Source organism: Mastigoproctus giganteus, chromosome 1 (assembly GCF_048544385.1).
Source record: "Mastigoproctus giganteus isolate SK-2022 chromosome 1, ASM4854438v1, whole genome shotgun sequence".
Classification (NCBI taxonomy): Eukaryota; Metazoa; Arthropoda; class Arachnida; order Uropygi; family Thelyphonidae; genus Mastigoproctus; species Mastigoproctus giganteus.
In genome coordinates, this window is record NC_143575.1 from 66,549,194 (window position 1) to 66,572,421 (window position 23,228).

Sequence of the window (23,228 nt, forward strand, 5' to 3'; positions counted from 1 at the left end):
AACAGAAATATCAATTAGTATGTACATATTACAGTACATATTAATTAAGCTATGTATGTAAGCATAAATTTATTTTGCTAACTGGAAAATATTCTTCCGATTTTCACGTATCATTTAAAGCGGGGTGCACTCTATTTTGTTGGGAGATTCCTGGGTTAGGTTCTATGCTATTGAACTTGTGCTTGTTTGAGGCCATAAAAAATAATTGTGACTTCGAAGGTGCAGAAGGTACAAGAAATCTAGATGCTGCAGAAGAGATTGTGCTTAGCAGCAATGAAGAGGAAGAAAATTAAATGAACGTACATTATCTCACATATAAGTATCACAGTTCACTTATTACTACTATAAAAATTAAGTTTCCGATAGTTATAAAAAAAATAGTGTATTTTTGTTAGCTTTTGGAATGTAACCCCCCTTTTGGTGGCAGTTCTTAGTCCTGTATAACACGGTTTCGTATTACACAAGATTTTGTAGGAACCAAACTACCGTGTTATACAAAGGTTACCTGTATTTCATTTTCATTGTGAATAACTAGATCACTTACTAGTTTTACTCCATATTCATCGTTTTAGCTCTCAGAGAATTCTTTTAATGTATTCAGGTAATCTAATGCATTGGCATATTTTTTTCCATTTGGGATCACTGTTGTTCATCCTTTTCAGGTTCTTCATGTTCCTCTTCCTCCATAAGTTCTTCATAAATTCACTTACGTCTTTTAATTCAGTGTTATGCCTTCCATCACTACATTAGTCTACAGCAGAGTTCCTAACCTTTTTAGACTCACGAACCCCTTTCAATGTAATATTTTTATCACGAACCCCCCTTTCAATGTAATATTTTTAATGCGAACCCCCTTTCAACGTAATATTTTTAATGCGAACCACTAAGCCTATATTCTCTGAAATCATATAATATTTCTGAAGTTTTATTATAAAATATTTCCAGTAACACGTTTTTATAAGCGACACTGTGTAATAATAAAAATTACTATTAAGTATTATTTATACTTTGTAAAGCAGTTATTAATCAGTACAAACTACATTTCGAACAGGCTAAGAGTAGAAAACTTGTTTCTTGTCCAAAATGGTAGCCAAGGACTCTGGTCTCTTGCCGAAGCTTATTGGCCACAATTTTTGCCCATCTTTGTTCCCACTTCTGTCAAAACCAGATGGTTCTGTTGCCACATCAGCCAAAGATAAAGCTAACCTGCTAACAGCCTATTTTCCTTCCAACTCATTTATGGTCTAGGTAAATCACCTCAAACCATTCCCAGTACACTCCAATCAATGCCTCCTATGGTCTTCCATCAAAAGGATATCAGAATTTTGATGAATCTAATGCTAAAAAAGCTCCAGGTCCTGATGGTATTTCTCCACTTCTCAAAACCTGTGCCCCTGACCTTACTCCTGTTTTGCATCATCTTGTTTCACTTTCTTATTCCAAAGTGTTTTTCTTTCTGCTTGGAAATTTGCTCACATCCAGCCAGTTCCTGACAAATCCCTTCCATTCAATTATTGTTCCATTGCAGTTACTTATACTCTTTCCAAAGGTAATATCTGGAAACCTTTTATCTGATCAACAATTGCCGGTATAGATTCCATCAGTGTCATTTCACTGGTGGTATTCTGGCTTATGTTACCCATTTATGGACAAATACAATGGAAAAGTTTGGTGAAACTGAAGCCATTGCTCTTGACATTTCAAAGGCTTTTCATTGTGTTTGACATAAAGGTCTTCTAAATAAGCTTCCATCCTATGGTTTTCCAGCTGTTCTTTATAATTGGGTATCCAGTTTTCTCTTTGACCGCTCACTGCAGGTGATAGTAGATGGCTCTCTGTCTTCTAACTTCTCCACTAATGCTGGTGTTCCCCAAGGTTCAGTTCTTTCTCCCACACTTTAATGACAGACCTTCTTCCACTGACTGGAAGTTCTATCCATAGTTTTCCTGATGATAGCACATTTTGAGTGGAAATTCTATCCATAGTTTTGTTGATGATAACACATTGCATTCCACCTTCCAGTTTGAGAAACTTTGCCCTGCTCAAACAGGTTCAACTTCTTGAGTATCCACTGCCAAATCCTTAAACACTGATCTCCAGTGGGGCAAAGATAACTTAATTTCAATCCTTCTAAAACTCAGTCGTGTCTTATATCTCGCAAAAAGGATTCTACTGCCTCTGTACTTATCTTTGACGATGTTCCGATTTCTAGGCAAGATCTTGGGGATTACCCTGACTTCTAATCTCTTTTGGCACAAGCACATTATAAATAATGTTTCCTCTGCATCTAAAAAACTTGGTTTTCTCTTTCGCTCTCAGCATCAACCAGTGAAATACCACCACTTTGCTTATTGGAGGCTTGAAGTGGTGAAACCCATGTTTAGTCTCTAGAGCAAAGTTTCCGGCATCCCCCTCCCCCATACTTCTCCTTCAACCCATGCACGGTACTAAGTACTATAGGTTTTGATACCTTTCGTGTTTGGGGTTTTCATAAAAAAAAAAAAAAAAAATTACTTTTCTTTCAAACAGCTGTTCACTCTGTACAAATCGCAAATCCACTCTACCATGGAATATTGTTCCCACATCTGGGGGAGTGCCCCTAAAACGTTTCTCAGGTTTCTATATTCCATTCAGAAGAGGGCAGTTAGGTTAATTAATGACTCATCTCTAACAGAGTCTCTCCACTCTCTGTCTCATAGACAGACTGTTTCTGCTGCATGCCTTTTCTACAGATACTTGCATAGGCAATGTTCTTCTGAATTGGTTTCTATAATTCCAGCTGTCTCTTTCAAAGAAGTCTGAACACATGCCGCCACCAGCCAACATCCATTTATTGTTGAACTTCAAAACTCGCAGAACCACCTTTCTTCTTTTCCTCATTTATTCATTCAACTTCTGTTTTCCGAAACAATCTTCCTTCATACATATTTCCTGAAAATTAATCTACGGAAGTCAAGTGTAATGTCAACAAGCATCTTTATCTTTTCGACATTCAACCCATGAACGGTAATAAGTACTATAGGTTCTAAAAAAAAAAAAAGTATCTATTCATAACAATGATCCTTGAGAATGAAAAAAAAATTTAGCATGGAAAACATTTATTTAACATGATATTCTATAAGACAGTAAACTAATTATAAGAAATTGTGGGAAATGCAGTTTCTTTCTTTGGCAATTCTTTACTTTTTATTTAATTTTATTTTACTTTATTGTTTATTATCAGTTATATTTTGTAGTTTACAATAATATACCTATGTAAATCTAAACAGAGCCCATTACAGAATTTTTAATGCAAACCCCCTGGAACACTTTTGCAAACCTCCAGGGGTTCGCAAACCACCGGTTGGGAACCATTGGTCTACAGAAACATATTCATCACCACTCAGTGAAGAATTTCCTAGTGTACATAGCAAGTCATTAAGTACAGATGCAGCAGCTGCTTCTGCAAAGTCACCATCACACTGACTAACACTTCAATCAAATCCTGCTTTGTGGAAGCAGTTTTTAATTGTAGAGGCACTGCATTCCATGCTGCATGATTATAGTTTGTAGTACATCCATTGCAAAGTTTTGAACAACTTTTTTAATCAAGTTTTGAAATCAGATGTTTTAAGAACCATTTGTCAGTATTTCACCTTAAAGTTTGTATTCCTTGATCTAGTGGCTGAGAAGCAGATGTAACGTTATAATTGGGTATAGCAATAAACACCATTTCAACATTATTCGGTTTAATATGTGGGAGATGTGGCACCGTTAAGATATAAAATAACTTTTCTATTCTGGCAAATAATTTTTTATCCGACTAGATCGGCAATTCTGTCATTATCTCCATAGTCATCTAAGTCCTATTGTTTGATTTCCAATGTACACAAAAGTACAGTTTGATGCTCCTTTGCCACTTTACCTCTGGCATGTTCCCCCTCTAAGGCACATTGTTTTAAGACCGTTTCATCAGCATTCAGTATGTTTTCTGGTGAGTATGCAACAGGTATTGATGGCAGTCTTTTTTTTTCACTCAGCAGCAGTTTCCAAATTAACATCAGTAGACACCCCACAAGCTTTGAAGGAAATATTGTAATGTCTATAGAACTTACCTAAAAATAAGTAAGTGTCTAATAATCTCTATTAGACACATACTTTAAAGTCAATGGCGCCAATTTCTTTAGCAATTTCTAAACCTCCAGTTTTGAAATGATCACTAACTTACAAACTCCACACTTTTCTTTTCTAGAATATTCTACCACTTCTTAAAATGACCAGAATTAACTGTTTTTGAGACACTGCAGTACAGAATGAGAAGGTAAATGTAAATTCTTGCCTGGGCCTCTGCACAGAATTTCACAATCGTCCAGATTCTGTCCACTTGAAATTTACTACAGTACTGTAACAACCCCACACTCTGAGGAAACAAAACTGATCCTTAAAGAATAGATAGATGGTAGTGCCAGATATGCCAGCTGGTTTTTTTTACTTTTTGATCTAGACATACCAAATGTTTAGTGGTATGTCCAGACAGACAAAGTGTCCGATTCAGTTTGACTGACAGTTTTATTAATGTAACATGCATTTGTAGGGGACTCTAATGCAAATTCATTAGAGCCCATTTGTAGGGTGTTAATTTTTTTTTTTTTTTTTTTTTTTTTAAGTTTTTGCACAGTACTGTATTACAAGTGTATTCTCACATTCATACTAAAACTCTCCCCTTTCTCTCTCTCTCTCTCTCTCTCTCTCTCTCTCTCTCTCTCTCTCTCAGCAACAGCGTTTCTCAGGCTTACAATAAAATTGTAAGCCTGAGATGATTGCTAAGTGATGCACATAGCAGTGAACTGCTTCACACAGTCAAAATGAAGTTTGTAATTCTATATCAGCAGTGGTGAGTATATTAACAAAATATTCTGCAATCTACTTCATAAGTAAGTAATCCGCGGCTATCAGAAGTCTAATTAGTAAAGTCAAGGTCATTACAGAATCGCTACTGTAATGACCTTGACATTCACTTGCTTTGTGGCTAAATGAAGACCTATGAGAACACATATGTGTGTCACCAGCAATGAATGTGTTCCTCCAAAATGTTACCCTTGAAAAAAATCTAAGTGTCCTGCAGGGAGGTTGAAAAATCAAAAATGACAGCTATCACATAGTGTCTGCATCTGTATTAGAGAGAGTCCGCTTTAGAGAGGTTGATTAAAGGCAATTTCAGGACCCAAGCCTCAGTGTCCATAACAAGGGGTGTCCACTTCAGAGAGGTGTCCATTAAAGGAGGTTTCACTGAAGCTGCAAACAGCTGAGGCAACTTTGACCAGTTCTGCTATGGCCATTGTTTAAACATTTCACTCGTAAGCATAGCATGAGAGCCAATACATAAGGATTTAACCAATGACTGTTGACCACAGGTAATGGACACATAGAGCAATTTATTGTTACGCCTAAGATGAGTGTGTATGTAAGGGGAGGGGACACTTGGTCAGAAATATATTGGGCAATATCATGGCCACGAGAATGGTGAAAAACAACACAATTCTAACAACATGAAATGATGAAGTAAATATACTGAATTTGAGAATTCTCAATAGATCACCAGGTGGCAAATTATTGTGGCTGTAAACGGACAAGTATGCAATAACGTTCCACTATCAACCCAAATACTATCCTCTCTATTGTTTTTTGGTTTATCGTCACAAAGACTGAAATTATAGATAAGAGCAACAGTAATGTTAATATGCAATATATTTCTATTAACAATAACCTCTATAATGATCAGTTGCATGTCGGCATCAAAATTCAAAGTATAGATGCCAAAGATCTCACAGAGATCAGTAATGCTGATATGAAATATTTCTATTAACAATAACCTCTGTAATGGTCAGTTGCTGTTTGTTATTTGGTTTTTAGGAGCATTAGCAACTAAGGCCATATTGCTCCGGGATATGCGGTGGTCATTCCCTGAATGACCTTTCCGCATCCTCCGTATTTGGTGGTGACGGGCTCGAACCTCGGTCTAATCAAGAAGCGTGTGCTACGCACTGCTGCTCCTTCCCACCTGGCTACGGAGGTGCCCGTGTTGGTCAGTTGCATGTCAGCATCAAAATTCAAAGTATAGGTGCCAAAGATCTCACAGAGATCAATATAACAATGCTGTGTAGAAAGAAGTTTTCAGCATTGTATCCACAGGATAAGAAATAGGTTAATAACATTTATAATTTCTCACTTTCTTCTGGCTTTTCGATTAACCACTATCCAAATAAAAATTAAAACTGTTACCCTAGCTAAGGATAAAGATCTAATAGGAAATAAGTGGAAGTCTGACAATACAAAAAAAAAAAAAAAAAAAAAAAAAACAACAACAACTTGCACTTTCACAGCAACCATTACATTCACCTGCGTATAATATTTCTAATGCACTTCAACAAGTATTATTTAAATTAAAAACTTTATTCTAAAACTATTTCTGTCTACTTACTTTGAAAGATCATATAAAGAAGTAAATGCTACTGCCAACTGCTTATTATTCATAATACTGTGATGCATAGATATCAGTTCATATATCCTTCTTATACTACTGGCTTTCTGAAGCTGTTCTGTCAATATATCTAAATGAAAAAATTTATTGTTTAAAAATTTTTAAAATTTAAATGACTGCAAATTTCAAGAATTCCTACATCATAAAACTATAAAAATTATTCAACATCAACAGACATATACATATTTAAGTTGAGCTTCCTAAAATTAGTAAAAAAAAAAACTAGCATTAGTAGAGGCATAAGATGCAAGAAAGCAAGCTTATATAGTGACAAAAAAAAAAAAAAATTTCCCATTTCACCCATCCATTCACTCCAAATGTTTGTCTAGTTCTGCTGTAAAATTAAGTTGTCGACCTCCACTACGACAGATGGAAGTTCATTCCAACTATCAACCACCTGCTGGCTAAAGGCAAATTTCTGCACATCTATTCTACAATTGCCTTCAATTGTAGAATAGATGTAAATTTTCGCACATCTATTCTAAAATTTGAATTTATCTGTCCCCTCAGGTGGGCAATCTGAGCAAGAGGAAGAATCCCATCAACACTGAGCTTACTCAAACCATTCAAGGTCTAATACACCTCAATTAGATAAACCTCGCAGGTGACTGGTCTCCAGAAGCTGCAATTTGCAGAACTTAAGCCTTTCTTGGTAACAGCAACCAGTTGTTCCACTCATCAATCTCGTTGCCCTTCTCTGTACTCATTCTAGCAACTCTACATCTTTCCTAAAATGAGGCCTCAAAACCTGCAAGGTGTGGCCTGACCACTGCCTTATACAAGGGGACAATCACCTCCTTATCCCTGCTAGCAAAATTCCTGTATATCATTGACAAGACACCATTAGCTACTCTTGCAGCCTGTCTGCACTGCTCAAAAAACTTCATATCTGACTGCACAATTACCTCCATGTCCTTTTCATTCTCCACTACTCTGAGTGTAGTACAACCCAGTTGATACGTTACTATGGGGTTACTGCTTCCCATATGCAGTACTTTACATTTGTCAATGTTAAACTTCAATTGCCATCTCTCAGCCCAGATCCTGTTACAGTAGCATTACTGTCATTAACAACCCAACCCTGCCAACCTTCATATTGTCTACAAACATGGACATTAAGCCCAATATACCTTCATCAATATCATTGATAAATACCGAAAACAACAATGGGCCCCACACTGAACCCTGGGGGGACTCCACTAATAACATTAGTCCACAAAGAGCAGTGCCCATTGATAACCATTCTCCATCTCCTCCCTCCCACTCAACCTTGCCATACTGCTCCAATCTGTACAGTAGTCTTCCATGTGCCACAGTATCAAAAGCTTTCCTAAAATCAAAGTATGATATCAAAATTATTTTTGGCATCCAGTTCCTTTGTGACCACATCGGAGAATCCAATCAAATTGGTCAGACAAGATTTCCCCTTAACCCATGCTATGTCTGAACTATAACCGCAGTCTTATCTAGATGATCCTGCATTGCTTCCTTAACCAGCGCCTTCATTAATTTCCCTGGAACAGAAGTTAAAACTAACAGATCTGTAATTACTCATATCACCCTTTGTGAATTGGGGACACATTTGCACATCTCCAGTCAATGGGACCCTCCCATGAGTCCAAGGAAGCTTTCATAATTATGGCTAAGGGTTTGCTTACTTCCTTTAATATAACTGGATAGATCCCATCCACCCCAGGATTTTGACAATTGTTCAATTTTGACAATTTCCCCTCCACTTTGCTCTCAGTTATTACAAAATCATTTAGCTCATTGCCAGAGTTTCATACACCTCTGGCATTCCCCTCCCTGAACTCCTCATGTGTAAATGTAGATACAAAATACTCATTCAATTTGTCAGCTATCTCAGCAGGTTCACCAACAATCGAATGGTCGATATCAAGTGGACCAATCTGATTCATCCCCATATTTCTTGACACTCTGTGAGTACGCACCTAGCACACGCACAAAGACATCCTCCTTGGCTAGATCATGTTCTGTTCCAGAAAGGTCCACATACATTTTGTAAGTTGCACATTTTTTTTAGGGTGTGATGCGCTGGAGAATCACCCTCTTCAGTTCTCCCCAGAGCCATAGCACTTATGCTACTTTGTGCATGTTGCTTTGCTGCTCTAGTCAGGGGCATGATTTCCACTTAAATATGACAAAATTATTTAACAATGAAAATTAATAAGGTTAATAAATTTAATTGATTAATCTACTATACAATACTATACTAAACTAATGCAGTAATATGTATTCCGCTATATAGTTTTTCCTTATACCTTAGCTATCAAGTTTGAGATATACGCTATCCAGCTATGCTATATCATAATGATCACAATGTTAAATTAGTTTATATCCTTAGCTAAAAACAAAAGATATATGCCCAAAAAGTAATTAAAACCTTCAAAATACTTATTTATTACAATTTAAACCCTACTATTCTTCTGTGCTACTGATTACACTATGATATTCCTGCCAAAAACACCGATACGATAGTGGTACGAGTAGCTAGGGCTTACAATACCGAGATTCCAGGATTCCGGTATTTAAATCCCGATATTGATACAAAAATACCTGTTTTTCGGTACTAATTTAAAAAATAATTATCCATGATTTATTCACATAAAGGTTATAAAATCAACATCAATAAATCATTAATACTGCTGAATTTGCAAATGAAGGATTGTTATACACGTACAAATGCAATGGAAACCTGAAAATGTCATGAAACTGTAAGACATTAAATCTTACAAATATATTTCTCTTAGTAAGTATAGTGTGTGTGTGTGTGTGTAAGTAAAGCACTTAAGGAATAACGAAAACATCATTACAGAAATATTTCCATTAGTGGGAGTAGGTGTGGTAGTGCAATTAAGGAATATGGTGAACACTGGTATGGCAGGTGCAGAAGGGTTAAAATTAAAAGCTTCTGAACAATAGTTTAATCCCTCTATTACACCTCTACTTGAAGATGCAACAAGCAACATTTAGTGCATTTTGGGAAAGGGTGTCGGTATGGAGCAGTTCAAAATGTATTGTGAACAGCTGATCTAGAGGTAAAAGATGAAAGTGTTTCGTTGTGTGGGGAAAATATTCTGTTTTTCCCACCAAAGGAAGAATAGTGAGTTTAAAGAACAACATCATAATTGGGTCAGGTTTAAATTATATAGGAGGAGATACGTAAATGTGTGCAAACCCCTCTGGGATTTGGACATAAGCTTGCATATAAAAAAGTAGTACAGGGGGCGATTGTAACTTGCAATAAATTCAATAAATAAATAAATGAGAAGGAAATAAATAAGGTGCTCGCACCAAAAGAGGGGTTTGTGGTTGTTGCAGGCTTCCTGTTGGAGGGGTTGCAGACTTCCAGTGGTAGTTCTGGGTTCAGTTCGGGTCCAGTTCTGGGAATGTCCAGCTATATAGTGAAGGGTTCTGCTGGGCATGTTCCTGTGCTAGAAGTTAATCCGGAAGTTGAATAACAAGCCAGTCAGATAGTGCCCTGGCTTCTACTACTGCTGTGGCAATTTCCTTCAGTATTAACAGAGAACTGTTCTCAAAATCCTGAAATAAGACAATACTGGAAGAGCTATATAGCAGAGATGCAGAGTTCAACTAAGAAGAGAGAGACATCACCGTACTCCGTGGAAGGAACCCGCACAAAGAAATCCAACCGTGAAAGAGAAGGAAGGTAAATCCTCTGAACTGTGTTGTTTTGGAAATGGTACTTAGATAAAATGGGAGATTATTTTAGAGTAAGGTAGAAGAAACACGAGAAATAAGGAAATGTTTAGTTTTGAGTTGGTTTATTGGTTGAAGCTGTAAAGAAAATTGATATTGCTAAATTAAGAGAGATTATATGGAATTGTTGGCATTAAGTTTGTGACTTAATGCTAACAATTCCACTTAATGCGAAGAGAATTGATATTGATGATTAAGAGAAATATGAGGAAGTGATTAAGATTGAATTAGTTAAGTGTTTGAAGCTGTAGACAGAGTTGAGATTGTTAATTGGGAGAAATTTTATGGAAATGATAGCATGTATTAACAGATTAAATAAGAAAAATGAAGGATTAGATGTAAATGAACACAAGTTATGTATTGTAAGTAAACTTGTATGATAAATGACTTTTGTTTTATGTTTGTATCATTGCTCTTGAGAAACTGACAGCTCACATATAATATATCATATATATATATATATATATATATCGTATATATATATATATATATATATATATACACGATATATAATATATATACTCGTGGGGGAGGGAATATCCCTCACCTCCTGGAAATTCTCATTTTTAATACAGTAAGGTAGCTTGTGGGGCTTAGTGCTTGAGAGGAACTGCTGTACGAAAATCATAATTGCCACTGCGGCAATACTAAGGTACGGGGAAATAAAAATTAATACCCCCCCCACCACAACTTAGATTTGGCTTCCTCACCAAGCTTAAACGTCAGCCCCTTTCTTTCATTAATATAGGTATAGTGCTATAAAAAGTCAAAAAGGAAATTTTTTTTTATTTTTGATAAAAAGGAAATAAGATTTTTTGAAGACGAGGGAATGGGGGGGGCTAAACTGCAACTCATCTACGACTATCTCAGTACAAAGCATCAACCAGCACAGAATCCAAAAGGAAGTTTTCTGCCGCTAATTAAATATGTACCAAAATTAGATCCAGTTTAAACGATAACACTACTGAGTTTCTTAAGAGCTCACTTTATTCGGACAGGTAGTGTGGATGCTTATTTTTGTTTTTAGAATAACTGTATGTTTAATAATTTTTTCTAGAATATTTATTATTGTAATAAAAGTTTATTTAAAACATGAATTCAAGTAATTACTTGTTTTTTTCCTTATTTTATTGCACCTAATTGTCATAAAAATTAATTGCAAAAAATGTTTTTTTTTGGAATACCAGTATCCCAGTTTCATAAATAAAAAATAGCGAAATACTGGTATTAAGATTTTCACCGGTATTGTGAGCCCTACGAGTAGCGTGTTGTAACTTACAAAATCACTAGCGACATTTAAAAAATAAGCTAACAAATGCTACTAAGCCTAATTAATCTATTTGTAAAACACAAATTAACATGCTAACTAATCAAAAATATGATAAAATTTCAAAGAAAACTTATCTGCTTGCAGCAGTTTCCCAAAAATATAGTTAATAAGTGTAATAACTTTTGGAAATAATTAAACTGATATAAATAACACAAAAAACTATTCAAACAAACCTTTGCATAAACCCTTGAATATACTTAGTAGGTTTATTTGTTCTCTTTCTTCCACTAATCCTGTAAACTCTTGCAAATATTGAATTTGAATCTTCATTATCAAACATATAAACACTGTTTTGTGGAATAATTACAAGTATTATCCAATTAAAAGGTTTTTAAAAAAATTTTTAAGAAATATTTTAATGTTATCTTTAACACTCAAACAAGCTTCTCACTGCTTAATTAGTGTATATTAATCCTTCTGAAACAAAATTCTTTCAGCTGTAGACAGAACCATTCTTTGATGACCATTCCGACTTCAGAGACCAAAAAAAAAAAAAAAAAGAAAGGAAATCCTATGGTGATAAATCCAAACAGTGTCAAAGTGCCTTCCAGTGTACCTTTTGAAGTAATGCTGAATATGGGAACATGTTACCATGAAGTAGGATGATTCCTTCTGTCAGATGTCCCTGTTGCTTGCATCTGACGCAATGATATGAGTGGTTCAAAGGGTAAGCAACCTATTCCAAGTTAGTGTTATCATCAAGTTCCTTCAAGTCTTGTAGCAAATGACAAGTGGTTGAAGAAGATGGTTACTACACTATTTCCTCTATAGAAATATTCCACTACTTTCTTCACCGCTCTATGACAGCAGATTTTAAGTAACAACCTTCACAAAGTACAACACAAGTTGTTATAAATTTCTTGTGATTCATGTATTTCGGCAGTTAAAAATTACTACTGAATTACTAGATTCTGATCGATTTCAGTTACAATGTCTACCTAAAATGGCATAAAAAGTTACACATGCAACCATAACAGAAATCAAACAAAATGAAGGTGTTGTGATAAACTACCATGCTGCTACGTTGGTTTAAGCATCCAGTTCCTTCACTCTACCAAGAACAATCATGCAATTGAACAATCCTTTCGTAACCAATCAATATCAATCTATATTGATCTGTAAAAAGAACAACAGAAAATTAACACTCCACTGCACTGAATATGGTACAGCTACTGAATGGATTATCCACAAGGAAGCTAAAATGTTTAATAAGACCACATCTGGTGACTGAGTTTTGTTTTGTTTTTTTTTTTTGGTTTTTAGGAGCATTAGCAACTAAGGCCATATTGCTCCGGGAATATGCAGTGGTCATTCCCTGACCTTTCCGCATCCTCCGTATTTGGTGGTGACGGGCTCGAACCCCGGTCTAATCAAGAAGCGTGTGCTATGCACTGCTGCTCCTTCCCACCTGGCTACGGAGGCACCTGGTGACTGAGTTGACCCGGTGATCCAAAAAGTATTTTTAAAAATCAATGAAATGAAAATGACAAAGACAGCAATGTTTAGGTTAGCCTGAAAAAAATCTCTGATACCTATCTATAAAAGCTGGGGTGTCAAAATCAAGTAATCACCACGTCTTAAAGAAAAACCATATATTTAACATCTATATAAACTAAAAATTCTTTAGGCAAAGTGGGGATGATCCTGATTGTTGCATGGAGTTTTATGAATGGGCATTCTACTCAGGAGCAATAAAAATCCCGGTTTCAGAACAATCATGCTTTTCAGTGATGAGACTTTTCTGTGTAGGATGAGGTTAATCAGTGAAACATACCCCACTGGTCCAAATGTGACCCTAACTGGATTAGCCTATATAAGGAACAAGGTGGTAGCCATGTTATGGTATGGTGTGGTCTCTGGAAAGACAATGAGTTGTTAGCCCATTATTCTTCAAAAACACAGTGCCAGAAGAAGTTAACTTTATATGTTGAAGAACAAAATCTGCAAACATTATCAATGAGTAAGGCAAATATCTGGAATAGATGAAGAAAGATGGCATACCAATTCATTATACCTATGCAGTCAGACAATGACTGGATGAACAGTTTCTTCAACAAGAGAGCTGCTTTCCAATCCAATGGCCAGAGGTGTATAGTCAGATGGCTATCATAATCATTTGAACTTAGACCTCTGGAGATTCACATCTGGGGTCATCTGAAAGCCAAGATGCATGTCTTGAAAATACATAATGTTGAGTAGCTTAATGAATGAAATTTCATTGCATGTAAGACAACTCAAGTAATTCATACAGTTAGTATTGGTAATAGCTCATATGGTGCAAGCAAGCTCCAGGCTTTTGCTGCACCAGCCAAAAAAAATAAATGAAATAAACTATTTATGTTTTTTCCTGCTCATGTACAAGGGGTGTTCAATAAATTATCTAGCTAAAGTACTTCCCACAGTTATATTTCAATGATTTCTGATTTTGGGCCAAATGCCATTCATGAAATTATGGTGGCTGTGTGGCTGGTCAATTACAGATTCATTAGCTCCAAATGCTGCATATATTTCAGAAAATACGAGTGGGTATCAAAACGTTCATACCCTGACCTAGATAAAACATCAGTAGGAAGATGCCATTTTTAATATAAGTTGTCTACATATTCAATAACTAACATGTGAAATTTCATTCCCGTAAGTGATCATACACCAGAGGTGGAACCTGGAATCTGAGGAATGGTTGACAAAGTGGAGTATCGAGCAGTGATCAAGTTCCTGCATTTGCAGGGCAAGAAAGCTCAGGAAATTGACAAAGAAATGAAAGCTATGTATGAGCAGAATTGTCCATCCTATGACACTGTAAAAAAGTGGAACCATCTCAAGGCAGTAAGACGGTTGCAAAGGTTAAGCAGCTGGTGCTAAGTGAAAGATGTGTAACAATTCATTTCGTCGCAAATGCAGTGGGAATTAGTTATGGGTCTGCCCACACAGCATTTTACATGACCATCTGGACATGTCTAAGGTCTCCACACAATGGATTCCAAGATTGCTCATGCCCTTGCAGAAGCAATATCGAATGGAATGTTCTTGCCAACTGTTGTATTTGTCGGATGTTAAGAACTTTTTTGATCAGTTGGACAGATGACGAATGCTGGGTGTACCAGTATGATCTGGAGACTAAAGACATGTCAAAGCAGTGGAAGCAAACCTCCTCCCCACCTCCGAAAAAGGCAAAGACCACCCTATCTGCGAAGAAGGTGATGATGTCCGTATTTTGGGTCAGAAAAGGGGTTATCCTGACAGATTACCTACCTCATGGTTCCACACTTACTGAAGAATACTACAGAAATCTTTTGAAAAAGTTACGCAATGCTTTGAAGGTGAAAAGGCATGGAATGTTAACCAAAGGTGTCTGTCTTCTGTCAGACAATGCACAGGCTCACACGGCCATTGCCACCACCAACTTTGTTGCCCAGTGTGGCTTCGAACTACTGCAGCACCCACCCTATTCTCCTGATCTATGCCATCAGACTTCTTCTTGTTTCAAGAAATGATTGTGTGGATGCCACTTTGATTTGTCTCAGGAAGTCATCAATGAAGTGGAATCGTGGTTTTAGGCAAAAAGTGCTGACTTCTCTGATAAAGGCATTAAACAACTGATCCATAGATGGGAGAAATGTGTTACTATACATGGAGAATACATAGAAAAAGATTAAAGTTCCTGTGAAGTTTCACCTTTCTAGGGCTATTATTTCTAGGTAAGGGTACGAACTTTTTGATACCCCCCTCGTATTGATACGCATTTACTAAGTAAACATACCTAAACACAATCTATATATGTGCAAAAACACACATCTCAAACTAATATAAACTCACATAAATCAAGAGTCACTTGTAGTAGATAGGCTGAACATGTTTGTTTTATCTTATGCTGTGCATTTATTATCTCATCAACAAGCGACCTTATACATAAACATTTAATCAGAAGCACTATTTGTTATTTTTAAGAATGCCATTATTTTTTACTTCAAGTCTGATGATTAAGTTTTGCAGGTGTCACTATTTGAAAAAAATAAAATAAATAACTGCTGTGCCTTGGTACTGCAGGGCACAACCTCTTACTGTCCTATGTATTAGGACAGTAACAGGCTGTGCCATACTATGTATTAGGTTTCAACTTAAAAACCCTTTGTTTGTATCTAACCTTGCATCCATATACAGGTCAACTGTCACTAATCCAGCAGCATTGGGACCTGTGGGGGTGCCGGATCACCGGTGGTTATTTTAGCACATACAGTTTACCCAACAGCTAACCACCTCCTCCTACCTTTAACACACGTTGACTGCCAAGCCAGTTTAAGAAAAAAATTCCCCAGGGGCCAAAAAATATTTAGTTTTTTCGCTTAAAATATATATATAAAAAAAGAGAGACTTTTGTTATGTTGTATATATGTGGCTGACGTGGCCTATAGATTACTTTATTTCTTGAGAAGCATCGTATATGTAATGCTATTACAGCAATACATATGAAGGTCATTTATGATTAGTTTATTGCATGTGCGGTGAGCACTGCAATAAAACTAACTGCGATAAAATAAACTCTCAAATGTTGCAATAAGTTTGTCAGCATTGTTAGAGATTTTTTCTGAAAATAAGTTCATTAGCACGCTGTATTATCCATCATATCGTGTTGTGTTTTTCCGCAAGTTTGTACAAGTGTGTAGTAAAAAAAAAAAAAAAAAAAATCTGAAAAGGAATGGCTTAAATAAAATTAGTAAAATAAGCAGAACTGAGAGAAATTTCTGGAATTTACAATTAAGCAGAGTTAACTTCTCACAGGACACACCGCTGTTGTGTTTTTTCAGAAGTTCAACTTTATTTGTTATGAACAATGTATGGTGTTTGAGCTTTACACCATGAGAGGCACTTCTTTTATGCATTGGAACCATGGCTCGGGCTAAATGTGAGCAGGTTATAATAATAATAATAAATGAAGAAAAACGGTAATACTCCAGATCTTGGGTACAAGTCCATAATTCGACTAACGGTCAGAAACAATGAAGTGATTGACAGCTGCCACTCGGTGCTTTCCATGCCCACATGTAACACGCCAAAGTCACGTGATATCGTAATCAGTGTTGCCAATTTAGCGGTTTTCCCGCTAGTTTTAGCAGAATTGCTTCAGGTTTGGTGGATTAAAATATGTAATAACAGATAGCGGATTTTTTAGCAGAAAGAGTATAAATGTAAAAATTTAAAATATGTTACGCATTTTATATATTTTGGCAATGTAACATTTAAATTAAGAAATATTTATTTAACAATATAAATATTTCATTATTGAAATGTTTTATTGATATACATTGTGAACATAGTAGGAATATCTTATTTCATTGGGGTTTTTTTTTTTTTTTTTTTTTTATAAAGCGAAGGATCGGTTTTATATTATTCAGGGATTCCTTCCCCTGAGGGGAACCCAACAATTTCAATATGTAGTTATACTCGCGGACAAACCACAGAGTAGTAAGATACTACTCAGAGTAGTAAGATATAGTATCTTACTACTCTGTGGGACAAACGACATGACCATTGGGTCATGGCTTTAAATTGTTGAATCAAATCGAAAAATGTGGATATGATACAGGCTCAAAAGAGTTGAAAAGTGTTGTAAAAATTATGTTTTACCTGAAGAAGTGGCTTCACAAAATAGGTACACAAGAAGCATATGATCAGGAGGTATTGAATTTCGACTTTCATTTAGATTTTTAGATATTTATTTGTATTAAAAACAGAAAATAAATAACTATTTATATATAATATATATTTTTCAATCCCTACAAACAAATGAAGGCTAAATCCTATTAATGGGTGCCATAAAAATTAATGCATGCCATAAAAAAATATAGGCTTAAAAAGTTAGAAAAAATTTTTTTAATAAATAAAAAATTAGGGAAAATCAAAAATTCTATTAAAACTTTCAAAAATATAAAAAAAATTTACCTTTCTAATTTATTTATTTCTAAAATAAGGTAATTAAATAATTTTTCTTTATAAAATTTTCTTCTAAATAGAAACTCATATAGATAACCTTTTAGTAGACTATTCTGTGTTCCAAATTGGTATTTTAATTTTCTTTTGGAATGTAACCAAGTGTTTTTCAATGTTTTGAGTATGAACACTTGAATCACCTGGAGAAAAACAAAATTATAGCAATGAATAACCTCATCATGGATATAATTAATGTCTCAGTAGAGATCTTTATATGCAGGCCATCCATCACTGGTGATTCTTGTAATTGATAATAGAGTTGTTTTATCTCTGTTTTCTACCGGAACTAAAAAAACATCCTTTGGTAATTCTTTCGAATGCACCAAAAACCCATTGTGTTCCTATTAGTCGTCCTCTATTATATTTTCATTTGAAAAATGCTGATTCATCAATTTTTAAGGTATCCATTTTCTGAAATCCCCCCTAGTTAACTATCTGAATCAATTATTGATATCATTCAGATCTCCCTCAGATCTTTGCATTTTTCAATAACAGTGTTTTTATTGATATCTAAATCAAGAGAAATGCGATCTTGAGACCAATATTGGGACCAGAAGTATAGAAATAATAAATTTTGAGATAACGATAATCTACTATCATCAAAAAATGATTTATCTCTAATACTCTTTGTTTTACAGCAAGGCTTCTTACAACCCCATCTAAACATATCAGTTTTACACTTACTTTTTGTAAGCCACATTTCAAGATTTCAAACTTCACAAAAAGCTGTATTTTGCAAAATGTGATTTTTTTTTGCCAACCAAGAAATCAAGTGATCAATACTGCCACCGCGCAAATTTATCAACTCCATTAAACGGTGGTTGTTATTTTTGACTTCTTCCTCAGAATAAACTGCATTTGATATGCAATTCGGAAGTTTTTGTTTGGACATAATGTAGGGGTCTTAAATTTTTAAGGCGCCCATTATTTTTTATGGCACCCATTAACACGATATAACCCAAATGAAAATTTAAAAAGTTGGCGGGTTAAGTGTTAAAAATAACGGATTTTGAGCATGCGGCTTAGCAGGAAGTATTATTAAGAGTTGGCAACACTAATCGTAATACATCAAAGCCTAAATGAACATAAAGAGAAACTACAATACATTATTAAAATAAGTGAAAAATAATTATAAATTTTTAAAAATAAGTCAGTTTTTTAATTAAATCCTCTGAAGTTTCATAAAAACCTAATCTTTGGTTTAAATATCTTTTACAGGCTGTTTTTTAAATAGGGATATCTTTTTTTCACTATAAAACAGTGGTGAGGAGGGGAATGAAAAACCTGACTAAGATTCCAGATAGCAAGGGCTGGGCATAATCTTTGGTTAGAATATCTTTTATTGCTGTTTTTAAATAGGGAAGTCGTTTTCCATTTTAAAAACAGCAGTAAGGAGGGGGATAAAACAGTGATAAAGATATCTGTAGTCTTAGATAAAACTAAACAAGACTACAGATAGCGAGGGCTGAGCACAATCTTTGATTAAAATATCCGTTACCGCTGTTTTTAAATAGGGAACTCTTTTTCAGCTACAAAAACAGCAGTATGGTGGGGGATAAAGACCACATTCACTCGCTCCATTGGGACTAAACAAGAAACAACAAAAAAAAAAAAAAAAAGGGAAAAGAATATGTGACGGCAGCAGAGAGTAATATGCATAAATGGCACAATAATGAAAGCAGAAAACACCTAACACAACAAGCAAAAGGCAGCACAAAATATACTAAGAGCACCAGGGAAACGGAGACAAAAAAACCAAACGCACATGTGCAAATGATAACTTTGTACTTCCCTCTAAACCAAACTAAATTTACATCCAATGAAACAATCAGAAGCAAAAATTATGCATTCACAGTAATCACCCAATCACAGAACTCGACTCGACTATATACTCTATTAAACCACGCAGTGGGCGTGGTTTAATAGAGTATATAGTAGAGAAAATTTCACTGCACAGAGAAAACTTGTACTCAAATTCTGGATATAGCCAGAAAAACAAGTGGGAATGGCTTACCAGTGTTTATGAGTTCACACTAACAGCTGATGCTGCAACCAATGCCACCAAAACAGTAGCGGCAGGTCGGTGCGCTGACCTGGGAAATTTCAAATTACATTCGCAGAAATTATGTCTGAATAATTAATGACCTTCTTCCATTGACTGGAAATCCTATCCATAGTTTTGCTGATGATAGCACATTGCATTCCACTTTCCATTTTGAGAAACCTTGCCTTGCTCAATCAGCTTAAACTTCTCAAATATCTGCTACCAATTCCTTAAATGCCAATCTCCAGGTAATTCTCCAGTGGGGCAAAGACAACTTAGTTGATTTCAATCCTTCTAAAACTCAGTCTTGTCTTACATTTCGCAAAAAGGATCCTTCTGCTCCTATGCTTATTTTTGGTGACACTCTGATTTCTAGGCAAAATGATATATCTCTTTTGGGGATTACCCTGACTTCTAATCTCTCTTGGCACAAGCACATTACAAATATTGCTTCCTCTGCATCTAAAAAACTTGGTTTTCTCTTTTGCTCTTGGTGTTACTTTTCTTCTAAACAGCTGTTCACTTTGTACAAATCGCAAATCCGCCCTACTGTGGAATATTGTTCCCACATCTGGGGCGGTGCTCCCAAAACCTCTCTCGGGCTCCTAGATTCCATTCAGAAGAGGACAGTTAGGTTAATTAATGACTCCTCTCTAACAGTCTCTCCACTCTTTGTCTCAAACATACTGTTTCTGCTGCAATGCTTTTCTACAGATACTTCCATGGGCACTGTTCTTCTGAATTGGCTTCTATAATTCCTGCTCTCTCTTTCAAAACAGTCTGAACACATGCCCCCACCAGCCAACATCCATTTACTGTCCAACTTCAAACTTGCAGAACCAACGTTTTTTCATTCAACTGCCGTTTTCTGGAACAACCTTCCTTCATGTTTTTCCTGAAAATTACAGTCTACAGAAGTTCAAGTCTAATGTCAACAAATATCTTCTTTTGTCTTCTCAACCTCCAACCCAAGCACGGTACTAAGTACTATAGGTTCTAATACCTCTCGTGTTTGGGGTTTTCATTAAAAAAAAAAAAAAACTGTAGTACACTGTGATAATATAGAACTCTGCAAAAGGCTAGAAAGATGCATAATGTTGTGTTTGTGCAGTGAAAGTGCTATTGTGTTGTTTAGTTGTTTCTGGCCACCAGGAAGAAGATCACCTGGAATGCCCAGTGTCCGTCTATACTGCAGGGAGGTGGGACAAAATTAAGTACGTACCGTAGCTCACCTCAACGATCTTGTATGCTGGTTCTGAAATGGAAAACATCCCATAACCCCCAGCAGAGGTAGTGCAATACCAGTGGGTGCCAGCCATCCCATAATTAAGATAGCCAAAGTTTCAACTACTAGCAAGAAAAGCAAAGAAAAAGAAATAAGAAAAATAAAAAAAGAAAAAAGGAAGAATGAAGAAGTTTGACAATATTACAAAAGAGAACATCTGCCTTGCAGGTGCAAATAAGCAACATTAACCAAACCAATATAGTACAATAAACAAATAAATTCATTAAGTCTAAATCAATGAAGTAGGAATTACAGTCATCATGTTTACACAAGTTATATACAGAGAATTGAGATATAGTCTGTGTCAAAGGAGTCACGTCATATGATTAGAAAGTATCAAACCAGTAAGCTCTATTAATAAAATTAATACTTTCTAATCGTGTGACATGAAACTAAAATTTTAGTTTCTATTATTGTAGATAAAACAGAAACTACATTGTAGTTTCTATATAAAATAGAAACTAAATTGTAGATAAAATTCAATAGACATCCCACGTCTTATATAAAAACTAATACCATGGAAAATGTCAGAGAAAATAAGCAGTAAATCAAAGGGCAAACAGCCATGAAGGACCTGCAGAGCTGGGATTGATACAGTTCTGTAGGCCTGACACATTGCCATAAGCATAGACTGCTGGATGGAAGATAGCTTATTCTGCACATTAAAGTTAGGGGCAAGCCAAAATCAGGCACTAGCACCATAGGTACAAATGGGGCGAATCCAGCATTATACCTGAGATGCAAAGAGCAACAATTCAAACCCCATGACTCTTTGGAAATGTGGATCAGCATTGATGTATAATTTTTTGATTTTTCACAAAGATACGCAAATTTTTAATAAAACTGAGTTGAGTCAATGATCATGCCGAGAAATTTATGAATAGCCACCAAAGTCAATAATTTATTTGAAAGTTTAACCACTGGAGGCCAGGAAGGATTAAGCAATCCCTTTAGCATAGTCATTGTAGTCTTGGTTGATGAAATAGATAACTTATTGATGGTACACCATTGTCATAATAGCATTTGCATCAAATTCACTTGAGGAATGAGAAGATCCTTTTACAAGCAGCATGAGATCATCAGCATAAGCCAGTTCAGAGTTATTATGAGCAATCCTAAGGAGCCACTCATCCAGGACAAGGTTTCAGACAAGTGGACCTAACACTCAACCTTGTGGACAACCACAACCAAAATACCCAATGATGGAGTTGGAGCACGAGAGAACAGTAACAGATCAGTCTTCAAAGCAGCTTTTAGTTGGGTTATATAAAGAGACTGTACAAGATGCCTGACACAATAAAGCAAACAAACTGGGCCACCAAAGTTGATCAAAGGCACCAGTAAAGTCAACGTAGACGGTAAAGACATATTCAGAGTCACAACCTTGGACGTGTGAGAGAAGCTCAACCAGAGGTTCCTCAGTGCTACGCCCTAGACAAAAGTACTGGTTGACAGAAATAAATGATTTGTCTAAGAAAAGAGAAGTGAACCCCATAGAGATCAAACATTCAAGAAGTTTGCCTAAGTGGGATAGAAAGGCAATAGGTCTGTATAATTTCATTGCTGTTGCATCAGATAATTTAGCATTTAATTTTAGCAGAGAAGGCTTTCAGACTGAAAGAAATAGGCCTTCGTTCAAACATTTATTATATAATGTTGGTAAGACAGTTGGACATAGTGTATGAAACCTCTTAATAAAAATTCCTTCAATAAGGTCTAAACCAGGTTGGCTGGAGCTATTCATTTTAGCAACAGCAAGATTAACTTCAGTTCGAGTGAAGAGATCAGAAGCAGACATGGAAAAATACATACAGTTATCAGTACAAATTTGACAATACTCAGGAAAATCATTATCTGTAGGCATTAGATTTTAGTCACTGATGGTTTTAACATAGTGCCTATTTATTTCCTGGTAGTTCTGCCTAAGGCGATCAACCTCAGAGGATGGCTAACTTCTCCAGTTTTGTTGGAAGGTCTTCTTATGCACAATGAACCTGTTCATTGTTCCACCACAGGGTAGGATGTTTGGAGAGCATCTTTTTCCCAGCAGTGTGGAAGCAGACACGATATAGAGAGGAAGTCAGAAAAGGATGTGAGATCAGTAGCAGACTAAGTATTCAGAAAACATAGAGTCAGAAGGAAGATCAGAATTACTAGATCCTTCAAAGTCAAAGTGATCACACAGAATCCATTTTAAAGAGAAGCGTCAGAAATCTTGATGAGGAGAACTAAATCTATTGTCATAGAAGTTATAGGTGACAGCTCAGTGGTACTAGAGCAAAGTTCCTCAACCACAGACCAGTCAGCAATAAGTGAGGAA

General features: G+C 35.8%; 1 protein-coding gene across 1 annotated transcript in view; it reads right to left on the minus strand.

Annotated features, from left to right (window-relative positions):
* Positions 1 to 23,228, minus strand: part of LOC150090866 (uncharacterized) — a 190,894-nt gene that overhangs the window by 135,418 nt on the left and 32,248 nt on the right. Inside the window, exon 3 of the mRNA XM_090375150.1 lies at positions 6,461 to 6,590. Within this exon, the coding sequence (XP_090231276.1) occupies positions 6,461 to 6,590 (130 nt within the window). The remainder of the gene's footprint in view (positions 1 to 6,460; positions 6,591 to 23,228) is intronic.